Source organism: Sarcophilus harrisii, chromosome 6 (assembly GCF_902635505.1).
Source record: "Sarcophilus harrisii chromosome 6, mSarHar1.11, whole genome shotgun sequence".
In the NCBI taxonomy this organism is placed as follows: domain Eukaryota; kingdom Metazoa; phylum Chordata; class Mammalia; order Dasyuromorphia; family Dasyuridae; genus Sarcophilus; species Sarcophilus harrisii.
Genome location: NC_045431.1, coordinates 75912626 through 75931278, shown reverse-complemented (window position 1 = coordinate 75931278; position 18653 = coordinate 75912626). Strand labels below are relative to the sequence as shown.

Sequence of the window (18653 nt, the reverse complement as noted above, 5' to 3'; positions counted from 1 at the left end):
CAAATAGTCATTCAGTGTTCTGCTTGAACACTTCCAGTAAGGGAGAACCCACTCCCTTCCAAATCAGACCATTTGTCTTTGAGAAGGTTAGGACATTTTTCCTTAGAGCAGACCAGAATTTGCTACTTCCCCAACTGCTTCTATTTCTGCTATCTAGGGCAAGGTCTTTTTTAAACAAAATTCATTTCCAACACTATTGATCCCAATCACATATTTGGGACAAAAAGATTGATGTTAGAAACAAGTATTCTCCATGTCCTATTACTTTCCCTATTGCTTGATCATCCTCACAAAATCACTTACATTCTAATTCAACAAATATTTATCAAGTATCTACTATGTGATAACCCTATGCGAGGCTGTGGGAGAAATAGAGAGTTTAGATAACTGCCCAATATCTTTTAGAGGTTGAGAACAATGTGGTACCTACCCACTTTAAGGAAATTTACAGGCGATTGTGGTGAGGTCTTATGTTACAGGCCATACACAAGACTGTGCTTTCCACATATTTTTTAGACATTATCCATACAGGAATTTATTTTGCTGCATGATAATCACAATAACTAATGTTTATATAGGATTTACTCTACATCAGGCAATATCTTAAGTGCTTTATAATTATATCCCATTTGATACAGTCGTGGAAGGGAGATGCTACTTTTGCATACTTTTGAATAAATAGAGGGGAAATTTGAAAGTTTCTGGGGCACAATTTAAACTCGGGTCTTTCTGGTAACAGGTGTGGCACCCAGCCAATTCATTGTTGCAAGGGTTCGGGTGATTGGGAGAGAAAGTGGATTTTGATTAAAAGAAAAAAATAAAATTTAATATAAAAATAAAAATAAGTTATAAACCATGTTTCTACCTATAGAAAATGGAATATAACAAATGGGAGGAGGGGAGAACATGTCATAGAACTCGGACTTTCATTATTCTCCTTGTATCAAAATCTCTATGCTAGTATGAGACCATTCCTGGTCTCAGCCTCCTTTGGAATATTTAAGACTAGGGTTGGTCCTTCTTCCAATCAAAGCTTTCATCTTTGACTTTCTAGCTCATTATCATCTCTTGGTGGTGGGTGACTTGGGCTTTTTAGGTGATACTTTGCTTTATCTATTCCTTCCTACATAGGAACCTATGTACGGCCTTCCTTGCTCCCTAAATCAGAAAGGCTTTCTTGTGCATTGTGGAACATTTCCAACCCAAGCCCCAAAATACAATTGATATCATCTCTGCCCTCATTAACTTACAGTCTAGTAGAGATAATAGGATACATAGATAAGTAACTGTAATACTAAGTGCATGTGATCTCTCAAAGTGAGGAAAAATCCTTTCCAACAGGAAACATTTCCTATAAGAAGTAGCATTTGAGTTGAGTTTGAAGGGCAGATATGAGGAATTCAATAGATACCGAGATTTAGAAGTAGGGTCGGAAAATAGAAGGGATAATAAGAAAAAGCAGGCAGGAAAGGCATGCTGTCTAGAAGTAAGTAATTCAGTGTGGCTGGAAGTCAGAATATGAAATATATTCAATGAAGATTACAGACGTTCTGATGAGAAATAAATAAATAAATTTTAAAATAAAGGGAAAAAAAAGTTCTGATGGTTTGTCTGGAGTACTGATAGGTATGAGGAACATTAGAGAAACAAAAGTAGTTTGGAGTGAGAAAAGAACAAAGGCAGGAAGATCTATTGGGAAACTATTGTGGTTGTCCATACTGATTGTAATGAGGGCTTATGTGCTAGAAGAGAAGGGACCAGTAGGAGAGATGTTAGGAGTGAGGATGCAGAACTGGCAAGATTTGCTAATTAATTGGCTATAGCAGGAGATTGTGGGGGAAAGGGAGAGGTAAAAAAAAAAAAAACATAAAGATTGTGAACATGAGAGAAAAGTGAATGATAAAGCCACTAGTAGAAATAGTTAAGTCAGAATGAAAAGCAGTTTTAGAGAAAAAGATAATCCCTAAAATGGGGATACTTATAGCATTTACTTTACAGAAGTCATATGAGAATAAAGAAATAATATACCAAAAGCATTTTCAAACCTTACAGCAGTGTACAACTGTTAGTTCTATTAAAAACACATATAAACTCTTGTCATTGTTATTTGAAAACAATCTTTTTTTTTTTTTTTAAGATTTTTGAAATTTCATGTCCCTTCACTTTCCTTCCACTTTGTCAGCCAAATTCCCCCAATGAAGGTAGAGATTATTTCATTTTTGACTGTATATCATTAGTATTAAGTATAATGGCTGGCAAAATTAGGTATTTTAATTAAAGTTACCAAATTTGATTCTAATGGATTTTTTTTTTTTCTTTTTAGCTTTGTAGAAGTCAACTTAATATTAGATTTTACATTTTCTACCACCTGACTTTTTTTTTTTTTTTTTTGACAGAAGGATCATTGTTCTGGTGATTGGTGTGAAGCCCTCCATGATTTTACAGCAGAAACTAATGAAGACTTGCCCTTTAAAAAGGGAGATCGTATCTTAATCATTGAGCATCTGGACTCTGATTGGTATAGGGGCAGATTGAACAACACTGAAGGAATCTTCCCAGCAGTCTTTGTTCAGCCCTGTCTTGGTATGATGCTTCCCTGAGAGAGATAGAGATTTTAGTCTCTTGTAATTTTCATGTCTACTTTTAACATCAATGAAAGGATGCTTTACTGAAAAGAGAGGCGGAGGACTTCAAAAAAACTCCAAGCAAGTCCTTTTCTTATTACTACCCTGAACTCTTAAAAAGTTATTTCTCTACTTATCTTTTTTAAAATAATAAAATAAGCTTTGTGTATTTTGTGTTTAAACCGATTTAAATGGGTTGGCTTTTTTTTTTTTTTTTTTTTTTTTGAGTAGAGGCATCATGTTTAAAACTCCTATCTTTCTAAGTGGTTTATTCTTTCTACTGATTTAGATTTTGCATAAGTTTTCCACTATTAGGAAAAAACTCTTTCCTCTATCCCCTTTGAAAGTGGAAGAACTTTATGGTTACTTAGAAATAATAAATCCTATAAGGATGGAGTATTTTTTTTAATAGAACTACATTTTTGTCCAATATCTCCTAAATCTGTGTATTTATTGGTCAGGTTCCATAGCTGAGTCAAAATTGATACCTGCTTCAGGACAGAAGAAAGAAAAGGCCAAGGCTTTATATGATTTCCATGGAGAGAACGAAGATGAGCTTTCCTTCAAGGTCAGCTTTCTACAATTCTTCCAAAGCTATAAAATGTAAAATGTCTTTTTAGCCTTGAAGAATGTATTGGGGATCATAAACCAAGAATGGGCACAAGATCACAAATCTTGGTCTCTAAATTTCTAGAAGCAATTATATTCATAGTTAAAAATGTAGAGGATGGTAATAATTTGCAAAAGCACTTAAAACAATTGATTTTGGCTTATCATCCTGGTGATCCAAATATTCAGACCTTGGCCTTGTAATTTTTGCCTCTGGAGAATACCCAGATATTTGTAATTAGAACTAGTAAAGGATAACCCTTCCACATCCATAATAGAGGAGCTTCTATTAACATGCTATTGAAAAACAATACATGTGTCCAGGTCATATAGGTTCTGTTAAATCTTACATGCAGTAAACTTTTTTTTTTGACAATTTTCTTTAAAAATTCACTCTATATATCAATTGTTAAGCTAACTATTTAAGGTTAGTATGTCAATCCATTTTAATAAGGGTAACTTAATACATTCTTTTTTATATATATTTCCATGTGAATCAAGTGGGGAGAGAACAATACAGGATAATTTGGTGGAGAGAAGTCACAGCAGTTGAAAGGATCAGGAAAGTTTTCATGTAAGAGAAAGGAAGCATTTGAACTGAAGTTTAAAAGATGCTGGTCAAGTTGAATGTTTATGGTATGGCAAAAAAATAAAATAGACAATATGGCATTTATGAGAGATCATTGCCAATATCATCTTTAACCCATCATAACTGTGATTCTCAATTTTTGAAACATAGTCCCAATAATCAATGCTCAGGATACTAAAGTCTTTTTTCAAAAATTATCTTCATCCTTCTTTATAAGATAGAGCTTGAAACTTCTCTCAGAAAAACAGTTCTCTTCATCCTCCTTTTCTCTGTACCTCACTCAAGACTCCCCATAGAATAAGTGATAATTATAGAATGAGTGATGGTTACATTGTTTCTTTAGCAGAATGTAATTTTTATAGGAGAATCTGTTAAAGCTGGTTTTAGTTATAATCCATGGAACTGGAGAAGCTTCACTCTTTATATCTTGAATTATTTCATAATTACTTTGCCTAGTTGGACCTCTATATATTTGAAACGGGCACTAAGAGTTAATGACAGTTGACAGCCAGCAGTTTTTCTGCCAATAAAAGTTGTAGAAAACAAAGGAAAACCCAGAGTTCTAACCTGTACAGTTTTTTTCCAAGAAGCACCCTCAGAATCATAAATAAAACCACTTATCCTGATTCTTTTCAAAGATTTTTTTTTGAAATCAGATAGTCATATCAGTATCAAAAGCACCTAAATATTCTATTGCTTTAAAGTTAGAATCCAGGAAATGGTTAGAAACTATAGGGCAGGAACCAAAGCATATTATGTAATGTCATTAACTCTCTGTAAGATTTTGGGTAAGTCACATAATCTCTTTAGGGCTTCCTTATCTATTAAGTTGAGAAGTTGAACTAAATGGTTTCTAAGATGTGCAATTCCTCTGATTCTAACTTCAAAAATTATCCCTTTTGTCTTTTGAAGGCTTAAGTAAAAGAGAATTAGAATAGACAGAAAAATAATGAACATAGAGCCAATATCTGTAATAGATGGAAATTGCCAAGAAAAAGATCTAGACTTTATGTAAGGAAAAACCTCTTCACTCTAGTGTAGCTTCTCTGTCACTGGAATTTTACAAGCAGAAACTGAATGCCATATTATTTTAGATGGGATTCTGTTCGGGTACAGTTAAAGTAGGTGATTTCTAAGAGCCTTGTAAATTTGGAATTTTTGGTAGTGTTGATCTAGGAACAAATATTTTAGTGTCTTGTGTGTGAGATGATTTAGAACTTAGAAGAATAAAAACAAGACAATTAGGATCTATGGGGGCAAATGAAGGGAGGGAGTCTATGGGACCAGTGGGAGTGAATTGAAGATTGAAATTATTTCTTCTCCTCCTCCTTCCACAACAAGAGCCCTTTGAAGGCAATACTGCTTTTGAGAGGATTTTTATCGGTAGGGAGGGAAATACAAGTGGGGTAAAAACTGAACATGAGAAGTTAATAAATGCAAGAATTTAAGAAAAAGGAACATCAAAACAAATGACATCATTAGATGCATTTCACTATTGTGTTTTGTTTTGTTCACTGCTTTTCTAAGTAACTAAGATTATTGTTTGACATAGAGAAAGGGGAGCTGAATCATAGGATCTCTCCAGATAGTCCTGCTATCAATGCTTTCACTCAAGAGAAGCTATTCACCATTTAAAAACCATCTCTTCCTGCAGGCTGGTGATATAATAACAGAGCTGGAATCTGTAGATGAAGACTGGATGAGTGGAGAACGAGCAGGAAAATCTGGAATATTTCCCAAAAACTACATTCAGGTTCTACAAGCATCCTAAGAATGACCGGTGTTTGTGCAATGGGAAGAAGCATGTGACTCAGCCAGTACAAAAATGTCCCTTGCCTTTTGGTATCACTTGAACTATTACTTTGACTATCAAATACATGTTTTTGCACTATTTTTTTTTTTTTTTTTACTGTAAGCAAAGTGTGTAACATGGTACCCTAGAATTTCCTGAAAGTGGAAAAGCTCTAGGTTTTGTTTTACATTTTCATTCATGATAGAAGCATGTACAAGTTAAACACATACACTGTGGATAATCTAAAAGAACCCAGGCAGAATTAGCAGGGTCATTTCTTTTTCAGCAGGGAAAATTGATGGAGTGGGAGGGTCTTTCAAGCAGACCATTGCTTGTGTGTATTTGGGGTGTTAAAAGTACAAGTGAATTAACCTTGCTTATTAATTTTTTTCCTTTAAAATGACATTTATGCTTTCTATATATCTTAACTACCATGATATGATTGGTAACAAACTACATTTTTTTGATATTCAAATGTAATTATAACAGCTTGGGTACATATCCTTTATTTTAAGGCAATTCTCTGCTTTGTATTGGGTAGGCTCCTGAAAAATCTTCCCAGCACAGGATGTAATAATGCCCTGTAATGGCCACATTCAAAGACTGCAGTCGCTAACAGGGATTGGGAGGGAAGAAGGAAAGAATAGTACATTTTAATCCTTGTAACTTTCTTGCCTTGTAAAACCTCCAAAACACCCTTGAAATACGCCTCACTAAAGCTCCTAATACTCACCTGCCAGCCATAGTTCTTTCTTCTTCCTCAACATATGCTTTACTTTATTAGGGCTATCACCTAGCACAGCTCTGCATCTGAGAACACTCCTGTGACAATTACTGGTATCCAGAGAAAAATTCATTTTCTTTGAATTACCTCAGTAATACATAAGCTGTGGCTGCTTCTATTGCTGCAATATGAATCATATGCAAAAGTCTCAGACTGCAGAGCAACTGTCAAAACAGCAAGCAGATACCCAGAGCAAATTTCTTCATAGGTGACGTAAGTCAGCCCTGTAGACAATTTCACCGGGTACTTTTTTGTTTATCTTTTCTCTGCTTATCCTTGCATGGAGATTAAAATAAGTAAAGCCACTGTCCTGCTGGCAGTCATGATGGATTCCAGCCCCTGGTCAAAGCAGTTGATTTATACGACCAAATCAATTATAATTTATGAGCCTGAACTAAGGAAGTTAAAGACAATCTTCCAAACACATTGGCAGAAGAGAAATATGTTTAAAAATATAAAATTTTCCGAATTATGTTTGAAAGCTTGAATTTGGGTGAAAAAAAATTGTATATAAACCTCATGCCCTGTGCCAAATAACTCTCAGTCAGTAGTCTATTATGTGCCCAATATTGTATGTACGATAATCCTTAACTTAGTAATAGTTTAGAAATCCATTTGTTGTTTTATCTTGTGTTGGCTCTCTCCAACAGGGTGAATTATTAAGAGTGGGAATGGGAGCACAAGTGAAGATTTAAGAGACCCAGAGTTAAGCAGCTATAGGGACTGGATCTGCTGGTTTTATTTACCACTTTGCATGTTTTTGCCAACAAAACCATTTTTGCCTTGAATTTTTCTTTCTTCTTATTTTGAAATTCAGATCCTCTGTAATTTGATTGAAAGCCCAACTTTTGGAGTTGAATCCCTTTTAAAATGAGTTTTTAGAAGGGAATAAACAAGAAAATTTAATAACTGTAAACTTAATTGCCATTTATTAACCTTAGCTGAAAAAGCTTTCTGAAAGTCTCTTTGCTCAGATAACAATTTTTTTTTCTTTAATCCATGAATACTTTGAATTTATAACTTTCATGTTAGTTCACAAAGTGCCCTGGGAAACATTGAAGCTGCCCATATTATCAGATTCTAGATTCAGGGATAGAGCTGCCATACATTGTCATCCATTATAACCATGGGAAGCCAAAATGTGCCTTAATGGATTTTCACATGTACTACCACCATGGAAAGTGGCCTTTTAATTTAAGGCAAAATTCATCTAGGTTCAATGTGATTGCTGTAGGATGGAACCAGTAATGTTTGCAGGCTTCCTCTCCATGCTAAAACTGCAGATCTTCTCAAGCAATTGAAAGATTTGGGAGAAAATTTAGAAGAAAGCCTACTTCATGATACATTATGTTGCCAATCCCTTCAAAATTTCTATTCTTTAATGGATAAGAAACAGTATAATCAAGAAATGTCTTTAGGTTACCAAATATGATATCGTTTATAGAGTTGAATGTGAAGATAAAAAGACTTCTACACACTGCTTGGCATATTAAGTCTTATTGTATTAAAGGGGAGTTTAAGAGATATTAAGGTTACTTTGTACAGTAGAACTTATTTACTCTTTTAACTCCACGATATACTTTCCCTTCTAAGAATTAAAGGCCACTATAAAAGATGTCCCATTTTACATGAGCCAGTGGGACAAGGTTATGATTATTGTTCCCTTATCATTACTTTTGAAAAAGTCTTTCACTTGTGGAGGAAAAGGAAATGAATCTGAAAAATCAGTAGTCGGTACATTTGCCAAAAGTTTTGGCTAGAACAGGATATTTGAGAATAGTGAAGAAAAACAAAACTCCCAAAAGGCACTAAAAGCCAGAGACAGCAGTGCTGTTAGTCATGATGGGCTTTATTGACTTAAAATTCTTTCTCAAGGTAAGATGAACCAATTTTATGCAAATGTTGCTGAATAGATCAAATTTTGAATATGTTCACTTTGGTAAATATTAACACACTTGTGTCTTTTGTCAAATCAACAGGTCCTACATGAATTACATTGCAACACCATTCTAAATAAACACTAGTATTCCAGCTAAGTATGTCAAAACTTCTAATGGGAAGTCAGAGATCCTAAAGTCCTATATTTCCACTTGTATTTGGAAAAATGGGAAAGCCACCAGTTTAGTGCAATATTGCCATCTAGAGACCACTGGGGAGATTGCATCATCATCAAGGCCTTTAAAGCATCCTGAAATTCTCCTTGATGCCAAATAACAAGTAGAATTGATTTATTTTATTGGGTTATTAAGATTGACATTTTCTTTGCAACATTTGTAATCGACCAGAGTTTCAGAGGACTCTTCACAGACCTTGAATTATCTCATTGAAGAAAGAAGACAAGTTCCAACTCAGGTTCTCAATCCTATTCCAGACCATTTATATTAGTGTTTGCAGCTACCTAGAAATCCAAATGTCTAATCTAAATCTAATGCATTTATTATAACATGGATAGCTTTCCCTTAAGGGATTAGGTTATTTAGGTATCTCGAAAATTATAGACATCTGAAGAATCCTCACATAACCACAAAGCATCACGTAGAACTTATCTCCACACAAAAGATAAATGTTAATTTTTTGCAAATTCATTGATTAACTTGGGCATTGTGGTATCTGTGGAAGCTAAATACGCATTTAGCCAATCATCTGTCTGGATCATACATTCTGGATTTTTTAAAGAATCCTACTTGGGGAGAAAACATTTCTTATACCTTTATTTTCAAGTACTGCCCCTTAGGGAATAATCCTACCCCCATACTATTGGAAACTTCATGTTTTGGAGCAACATTCCAGTTAAATTGAATTTTAATAAAGACATTAGGCAGGATTTCCATTCTTTCCCTTTTGAGAAGCTTATGAGCTCTATTTCCTTTTGGCAATAAAACAACAAACCTACAAAAACAGCATAACAAGCCCTTTCTTTACTTTGGCTCCATTAATAAACCAAAACTACTGATACCAATAGCTTTCTAATTTGCTATTTTAATTGAGCTATAATTTGATATTTATAAAATCACCCACATAGTTGAGATTTGTCCATTCACCATCCCACTTGTAGCTTTGTCAGTCCTGTGAAAAACCTCAAGCCATCTTTGCCTTTGGTTCTAAAATAAAATGTCCAGTGGTCAGGGATTTTAAGTGCAACATTCAACTTGTTTCTGTCAAAGTAAAATAATCCTCTCACTATCTTTGCTTCTTGTTAGGATTAATGAATTTTAATTCTATCAAGGGGGGGTAATTTTCTTTGGGGAGAAATGGTGACCGTTTTTTGGCAAGATTTATTGTCTTTAAATACATCATAGATTTAGAGGACCCTCAATAGATTCAGTGACTTAACCAGATATAGACAAATTGTGTTCTTTGTAACATTACCTACCATGTTTTAGTGAAAGATAGTAGCATGTAAATTGACGATAACCCAACAGTTAAATTGAGAAACTGCAGAAATAGAACTGGGAGAACATTTCCTTCCACTTTCTCCCATAGCTTTAAATTCTTGAACAGTACTTTTATCATAATTGCTTTACGAGAAAACTTTTCTCACACAAAAAAGATTTTCCCATTGTTAATTTTGTCAGTTTAGCCTGCCCATTTCCAACCAATACATGTTTTCCTTCTTGGCTTAAAGGATTCATGCCCTTTTCATGTTTTCTAATATCAGGCTGGTTTCTTCTTCCAGAAATTTGTTTGGCCTTATAATCAACAAGTACTAAGAATCCTACACAGGGGATTGTGTTAATTCTATTATCCTTTGATCTTTTTTAAGTTTTCCTCCAGTCCAGAATTACTAACAACCCCAAATTCTGATTGGCCTTCGACAATAGCATTGTCAAACTCAAATAGAAATAGATCCTTGTTCCATTTTGCTTTAGAAATGCACAGCATTATCAAGCATTTCTCAATTACAATTTAATCTGGATTGGTGCCAGGCCTGTAAATATGTATACTTCTCCCCGAGTACAATCCATGGGGTCATTTGGACTTCAAGCAAGTCACTTATTCTGGTTTGCCTTCGTTTCTTTGCTAAGAAAAGCACAAAAAAGCATCACTAAACCTAGCCAAATGAAAAATGTTAAAATTTTAAGGTTTTTCTGGAGACCATTATTTGCCTCTTCTGCTGCAAGATAAAATGTTGAAACCCTTAAAAAGCTGACAAAAAAGGCAAGGAAAGACTGAGGCACCAATGGACTGTAATCATTTAACTGACACCTACACAAAACTTTTTGTCATTAAAGTTGTGAGGATTAAAAGGATTTAGAAATACTTTGTAAACAATTTGAGAATACCAAAGCTGGGAATTTAGTTTCTGCTCGAACCCAGCCAATTTGCCTTATGAAGAAATCTTTTATAAGGTATACCTTTATTCCATTGTTGACAAACCCAAGGTCATATCTTGTGTTGACAATCCTCATGGTTTTATTACAAATTTATTTACAGAGCAATTATACAATTTCATTAAGGCAATTATATTTTCCAAGCACCAAATAGTACTGTCACTATTTATAAAACCTTAAAAAAAAAAAAAAAAAAAAAAAAAAAAACCAGAACCATCACAATGATAAATTTTTATTTTTCAACCTTTAAAAGTTCTTAGACAGATTCTTGAACTGGTGGTTCATAGCCATCAGCCCTTTCAACTTTTGTGCCCGTTTCATCTCCTGAAGGTTTTCCAGAGCCACCACCTTCACCATGAAGTTCCATTAGTTTTCCCACTAAAAAAAGAAAAAAGCACATTAACCATTATAGGAATAGAGGACTTTCCAAATACCAATGAACAATTTTGGATTTAGATTTGGGAATGTCAGTAAATGAGTATAAGCATGAAACATCATTTGGGACCAAAACTGTGGTCATCATTCATTCCCATTTAGAAACTTATTCTACCAGTTCTACTTACATTCAAATTTGGGCTTCTTGAGCATCTTGACTTTTCGAACAAATACATCATGGAGAGGGTAAATGGATTGGCAAGCCTTTTCTATGTCTTTCCCAATGCTGTCTGGAATTCTAAAAAAGAAATACTAACATTAAAGTCCAGTAATGATTTAGAAACAATTATTTTTAAAATCTCCATGCTTCATGAGAATATCAGAATAGTGTGTTATCATTAGATATCAATTGGGACCGAAACGTTTTTCATCATTTATTCCCATGAGATGCAGCATTTACTTCAGACTTATCTTTTTTCATAAAGACAGACAAGAACAACATAAGCCCAAGAAGGCTAGATTGTGGTCTTGTTTCATTAGAGGAAATAGATACATGTTTCTACAAAACATCAAAAGGACGAAAAGAAACAGAAGTATTTTCTTTTAGACAGTACAATTGGTTTAGAACATTATGGAAGACACTTCCTTGCCCCACAATGAATGTGTAATGAGGTTAAAAATCCATTTAAGAGCAAAAGAAACCACTTGGATTGTAATTGTTTAGAAAGTATCTAGAGAACAGACCTTGAATCAAAGTAATTAGGCTTAACTCCAGTGATTACCAGACACAAGATTTAACTATTTCTGTGAAGGCAGAAACCTGTGCACTTACAGTTTATTGACAACTTCTTTCAAGTCATTTGTCTGCACCTCTCGGGTCATGATTTCCATCATTTTCTTACGAATCTGACGGACCTGTTGGTGCTGGGCGTAAGAGGTCTTACGGATCTGGTTGTTGCGCTTTTTGGTAAAACCAACACAAAAGAGGCGGAGCAAGTAGCCATCGGTGGTTTTGACATCAACATGGGCTTCAATCATAGTCTAGAAAATAAGATACTATCTTTTCAGCTTCAGAAATGATTAATCACTTCTAACTCCAACATCAAAAAAAAAGCACAAGTTTAAATTTAATTGTAAATCAATTTCATATGAATTTTTAAAATGAGAATCATTTCTATTCAAGTTGACACATGAATAATGTCCTTTCAAGTACTCCAAACTTAATTTTAAAAACAAATCTGAATTATCCAAACAAAGCCCTCTAGGACAGAAATTTCTGGTAATCAATTTTCTTGAACAACTTTTTTGAATGGCAATCTGCCCATTTCATTTCCCAATCTTCTCTAACAGCAGAATGAACTGAACTTTTATTGATAATGCTAGGTCACAATAAACATTATAAATCATAATAAAGACTTCAGAAACTAGGAATCTGTAGAATTTGCATTGGGCTGATTTTTGCACACTTGCTAGAACTAAATAAAATTAAGAGTAAAACTATTTGAATCTGCACAAAATAAGCAAAGAAAAAGATGCATCAATCAACCTAAGACCACATGTATACAGATTTTATGGCTTCTTTTGATTGCCCTGGTCTCTTTAAAAAGATCTTACTGTCCATTACACTAAAAACTCCATATCCTCTCCAATTCAAATATCTACTAAAAATTGGAACATGTTAAATAAAAGCAATAAAATGTAAAAAAAAAAATCTTTCTGTTCCAATTAAAATTCTGACAATCTAAAAGACTTAGCAGTGAGAGAAATTCTGGAAAACAATTATTAAGTATCAAGTTATTTTAAAACAATATACTGAAATGGAAATTAGTTATGCTGAAAATTAAGGTAAAAAGGGGATTTATTTGGATGGAGACAAAATTCTCCACCAAACATGCAATCATTAAATGAAAGAACCTTGAAACTTCCCAGAAATCTTACCTATTTCATAGGGGAATGTCAGAAAAAATGCAACGGTTTAATCATTATATATCATTTGGGCCTGAAACATTTTGTCATTCATTCCCATAACCATCAATTAAAATCTTTAAATGCTACTGCTTCTTCCTGGCATATTAGGTAAAAAACTAAAAGATGGTCCAAACTACCAGAATTCTATCTCATTTTCCTGTCTTTGCAGTTTCAAATCTTATCAGATACAAGTAGGATTATTATTCCCACTTGTTAAAAAGTAAAGTCTCAGATTTTGCTATCAGTCCCAAAGAAGCAGAGAACTAAGATGAAGCCTTAAATCTTTTGCCTTTCAGTGCCATATTAGCCTGGGTTTCTTCTCTGATACTAGTATCTTCTCTACTCTTATATACATTACTTATATATACTTATATCTTCTCTACTCTTATTTATATTACTCTGATACTAATATCTTCTCTACTTAACTTCTCTACTCTGATACTAATAAAGCATGTCAATTTTTAAGTGCCAGTTAGAAAAATATTTTATCCTTAAAATCCCTGTTATGAAAACACTAGTTCTACAGAATATCCTCCATTTAAAATATTCTAAACAAGTTTCTATTAATGCTTCCTCAGCCACACTATGGCCAACTCACATGTAAAAAAGTTGGTCCAGAAGCCAGCTCTAGATATTTTATATAACTGCCTACATATTTAATTGGGGGGAGGGGAGAAGAACCTAAGAACCATAAGGAACCTGCCCCTGTAACTTTTATTGTAAAATACAAACTAAAGTGCTTCAAGGATTGCTATAACTATCTAATCATGTAGTATTTGATGCTTACCTGCCACTTTTTGACCATGGAGCACATTTTGTCCCTGGTAAGATCCATTCCATGGAAATTGGTCAAACAATTTTTACCCTGAACATCTTCAGTAATTAATTTGAATTTCCGAAAAGCAACCTCATCATTCTGCAAATCAGCAAGGCTTACTTCAAAGACTCGACCCTTGAGACCATCAGAGGCAATTTCTAGAAAACAAAATCATTTTTCTTATCACCAACAAAACTACAACCCTAACACCAAACCTACTTCATAAGAATTCATAAAAATAGATCATTTAGGTAAGATAAAAACAATTTGAAAAACTAAGAGAAAGCATGTGGGACCAAATCCACCTCAGTTATTGTGAAGAAAGCATTTTATAAACCTCAAAAGGGCTTATGATTATTACACCAAAGGGTTTTTATTATTGTTTTAAACTGTACTCAACTTCATTAAAATCTTTTAATATTCTTTACCAAAAGATTTGATTATTGTGTCTTAAGCTGTATTAAAACCTTTTGCTATTTTTACTCATCACAGCTATCAATTATTTCTATTTCTGCTATCACCAGCTTCCAGTAGAAAAGGTGGTTTGCAATAGGAACTATTCCAAGCCATACACAAATCCTAAGAAATATTTACTTGTTCCTTGAGTCCTCGTCACCAGTGTCTTGCCAATATTGCGAATGTTGAACATAGCTGGTGCTTTTACATCATACCAATCCTTCTTGGAAAATGGATCAACCCTTTATGAATGAGAGAAAAAAACCCACCATTAATGGATCAACCAACCCTTTATGAATGAGAGAAAAAAACCCACCATAAATGGATCAACCCTTTATGAATGAGAGAAAAAAACTCACCATAAATGGATCAACCCTTTATGAATGAGAGAAAAAACCCCACCATAAGTTAGCTGCTTGTTATTTTACAAGTCGCCATCTAGCACGGTGTACCAGAGAGAAAGCTGGTCTCGGGCTCACTAAGATCCTAATCCAAACACCCACCACCCGAGGCCACAGAAAGTCGCTCTACCTTCCAAGGTCCCTGGACACTGAGAGTAAGTTGCATCAGTAGCCAAGTTCTCACGTGGAGCACTAACTACTGAGGAGACCCGAGGAGAAGGCCCTGCGTCCCGTTCAAGGAACGGCCTGCAAACATTTCTTCTCCAACAGCTGCCCAGCACGGATCAAAGAGCGGGCCCTTAAGGGAGGGTTAGTTTCACTTAAGCCGCACAGGAGCCACCCTCCCGCGGTTGTAGGGCTTTGCTCATTTTAAAGAGCCGGAGAAAGGCTTTCTGTGGCCGAGTATCCGACTAGAGGCCTCAGGCTGACAGCACCCCTTTCCCCAGGGCTGCCGGGGGTTGGGCAGTTTCGCTCAGCGCGTCCCCGCCGGAGCTCGGCTTCAGTGCACAAGTTCCTCCGCTTTCCCAGGGCACGGAGAAGGAAACGTCCAGTTCTAACAGACGCCCCACCACCCCCCGCTCCTCGGCGGGTTCCGGGGGATCCGTCAGCCGAGAGGCGGCTCCTCGTGGGGTCGGGCCTGGGCGCGACACTACAGCCACAAAGCTCCGGAGACCGGCAGGCGGGCTCCGAGCTCCCCGCCCCGTGCGCTCCGGCGCCGGTCACTTTCTCCCGCCGCTCCTGGGTTCGCGGCTGCGGCCCCTACCGGCCCCGGCCCCGGCGCTTGTCGGCCTGGGCCGAACCTAATCCGCCCGCCATCCCCGCCATCCCGCCCGGCCCGCGGCTGGAGACCCATCCGCCCAACTCGGAGGACCCCCACTCAAGTACCCCCAGCCCCAGTCAACACTTACACTTTCTTCTTGGCTCCTTTTTTGCCGCCTTTGGTGAGGCGCTTATTCTTGCCCACCGCCATGATCCCCCTCTGAAAGCCAAAAGGCCGGAGAAGCAGCTCGCGCGAGACTTTAGGAAGTTGGGGCGTGGCTCGGTCCTGGCGTTTCCTCCGGCGTGCGTGCCACGCGATTTTTGCCCGACCCAAATCGTCGCGAGATCTGCGAGAGACTAGACGGATGCGTAGGAGCGGCTTCAGCGCCCCCTGGCGCTCGGAGGTTGTACGGGCTTACCGGAAAGAGCCGCGGAAGCGGAAGTGATTGTAGCGGGCGCGATGACGCGGATCGGAACGCGATGGCCGGAGTGCAGGCTAGGGAACTATGGCGTTGTGTTGTTCAGACCTATCCTTACAAATGAGTTTACAGAGAGGCGGAGAGGTTTTACCCAAGTCATGCTAGTCGTTATCGGAGCCGGAAATCGCGTTCCGTTTTGACTTTGCGGACTTGCTTCTCCCAACGCCTCAGCACGTCTCGCGTTCCCCCCGATTCTCCCGCCTACAAACACATGCCGAGTGAAAATGGCCCCAAACCCGCCTCTTACTTCCCAACCCCCCCCCTCCCCCTCCCCTCCCCTCCTCCCTCCCCCTCTCCCCCGGGCCTTCTGTGGCCTCTCCCGGGGCTCTGAGCGCGGACTCCCATCACCGCGCTTTTCATATATATTCTTCAAACGGCTCTTTGAGCGAAACGCTTCCGCTGCGATCCCGCGGGACGTATTTGTACACTTAGAAATATGACGAAGATTAAGAAGCCCTATTCCCCCCCCCCCAACCCACCGATTCGGGGGACTAGCTAGCCTACATTTTCTACTTGCGTAAAGAAAATTCGGGGGTCTCTGCCCTTATAGTATTAACACTCCCCTTTACTTGGAGTTCTAATGATTCAGAATCTTGTACATCCGTCCGTCCATTTGATCATTGCAACAATTCTACCTCTGATAGATTCCATCATCTACGTTTTATATATCAAGAAACGGGCCAGAACTCTGGGAGATGACTAAAAGCCATTACATTGAATTCCCAATCCCTATATTTATGCACACCTGCATTTTTGATTTCCTTCATAAGCTAATTGTACAATAATTCAGAGTCTGATTCTTTTTGTACAGCAAAATAACGTTTTGGTCATGTATACTTATTGTGTATCTAAGTTATATTTTAATATATTTAACATCTACTGGTCATCCTGCCATCTGGGGGAGGGGGGGGGGAGTAAGAGGTGAAAAATTGGAACAAGAGGTTTGGCAATTGTTAATGCTGTAAAGTTACCCATGCATATATCCTGTAAATAAAAGGCTATTAAATAAAAAAAAAAAAAAAAAAAAAAAAAAGAAACGGGCCAAATTTCCTCAAATTACGTCCAGAACGGGGGAAATAAATTTGGCTTGTTTTTAAATTATATATTAAATTTTGTAATTGCTTCAAAGGGGGAAGGGACTTAAAAAGCCATCTGGTGTTTTCTTAAGTTAAGGTGACATGGCAATCCCCAGAAGCAAAATTTGAACTCGGGATCTGTGATCCATTGCAGTAAGAATTGGGAGCAGGAGAGGGAAGGTGACAAATAACGACGGAAGGATATAACATTATCGTGGTCTCCTGTTGCCAATTCTTACTGCCCGGCTTCTCCAATTACTCTGTAATCGCGCCGTGTCTACTTTACATACTTCTCTGGGTCTATGTTGTTTCCCTCTAGCAGAGTTTGTTTCTTTAAGGCCAGAGCTATTTCATTTTTTTCACTGTATACCCATCACAGTGTTGTTAGGTGCTGGAAGAAACAAAGATGTTGAAAAGAGAGGGGAAAAGAATTAGAATGGGAGAATAAAACAGAAATGCCGAAGGAAAAGTCACCTATTTCACTACTGGCCAAGCACAAAGCCTGAATAGAATATTAGCGTCACCTTTCTCAGGTAGCACTTGCATTTTAATGAGCACCCTCTGACTGCAGTGAAATGCCTCCAAGTTCTAGAATTTCAGACATCAGTGAGAGCTAATGAGGGATCTATTTTTAGACCTAGGGGAGGATTGGCTCTAGGAACTTGTTTTGCTTAAGTATAGAGAAACTCTGGATGAAAATGATTCCGTTTATACAATTCTAATGGTAAGCAATTTCAGAACACACTTGAAGGCTATGCCCACTTTTTTTTCAAATTAAAAAAAGTTAATGGTAGAAAGCATTGTGGGTTTCAGACCATTTTAGTTTAATGGTAGTAAACACTATGAGTTTCAGATTCATTTTCCCATTTAAAATTGAAGCAGTTATTTTTCTTTTTTTTTTAAATTTTATTTATTTTTCTTTTCTTTTTTTTTCTTATTTTTCTTTTATTTCTTTTATTTTTTTTTCTTTTCTTTTTAATAACTTTTTATTGACAGAACCCATGCCTGGGTAATTTTTACAACATTATCCCTTGCACTCACTTCTGTTCTGATTTTTCCCCTCCCTCCCTTCATCTCCCCTCCCCCAGATGGCAAGCAGTCCTATACATGTTAAATATGTCACAGTATATCCTAGATACAATATATGTGTGCAGAACCGAACAGTTATCTTGTTGCACGGATTGCATTGGATTCAGAAGGTGAAAATAACCCGGAAAGAACAAAAATGCAAACAGTTTACATTCATTTCCCAGTGTTCTTTCTCTGGGTGTAGCTGCTTCTGTCCATCATTGATCAATTGAAACTGAATTAGGTCTCTTTGTCAAATAAATCCACTTCCATCAGAATACATCCTCATACAGTATCATTGTTGATGTATATAATGATCACCTGGTCCTGCTCATTTCACTCAGCATCAGTTCATGTAAGTCTCTCCAGGCCTTTCTGTATTCATCCTGCTGGTCATTTCTTACAGAACAATAATATTCCATAACATTCATAAACCACAATTTATTCAGCCATTCTCCAATTGAGCATCCACTCAGTTTCCAGTTTCTAGTCACTACAGACAGGGCTGCCACAAATATTTTGGCA

At 36.8% G+C, this 18653-nt stretch overlaps 2 protein-coding genes and 3 non-coding genes across 7 annotated transcripts in view; 1 reads left to right on the top strand and 4 right to left on the bottom strand.

Moving 5' to 3' along the window:
- The window catches only part of SH3D19 (SH3 domain containing 19), a 204615-nt gene extending 193679 nt beyond the window's left edge, over positions 1-10936 (top strand). For all 3 annotated transcript variants that reach the window (XM_031941646.1, XM_031941645.1, XM_023505943.2), the window contains 3 exons: positions 2397-2583; positions 3086-3192; positions 5477-10936. In XM_031941646.1, coding sequence (XP_031797506.1) covers positions 2397-2583; positions 3086-3192; positions 5477-5593 — 411 coding nt within the window. In that variant the 3' untranslated portion in view covers positions 5594-10936. The remainder of the gene's footprint in view (positions 1-2396; positions 2584-3085; positions 3193-5476) is intronic.
- A 9-nt stretch (positions 10937-10945) lies between these two features.
- RPS3A (ribosomal protein S3A) lies at positions 10946-15917 on the bottom strand. The gene is made up of 6 exons (XM_031941647.1): positions 15655-15917; positions 14484-14587; positions 13860-14047; positions 11937-12145; positions 11293-11402; positions 10946-11107 (listed from the first exon to the last, which is right to left on the bottom strand). The coding sequence occupies exons 1-6, from the start codon at positions 15714-15716 to the stop codon at positions 10986-10988; spliced, it is 795 nt and encodes a 264-aa protein (XP_031797507.1). The 5' UTR covers positions 15717-15917; the 3' UTR covers positions 10946-10985.
- On the bottom strand, positions 11193-11257 carry LOC111721342. The gene has a single exon (XR_002770596.1). It is a non-coding gene; the product is annotated as a small nucleolar RNA SNORD73 (small nucleolar RNA).
- LOC111721341 lies at positions 11480-11543 on the bottom strand. The gene has a single exon (XR_002770595.1). It is a non-coding gene; the product is annotated as a small nucleolar RNA SNORD73 (small nucleolar RNA).
- On the bottom strand, positions 13057-13125 carry LOC111721340. The gene has a single exon (XR_002770594.1). It is a non-coding gene; the product is annotated as a small nucleolar RNA SNORD73 (small nucleolar RNA).
- Positions 15918-18653: the final 2736 nt, after the last annotated feature.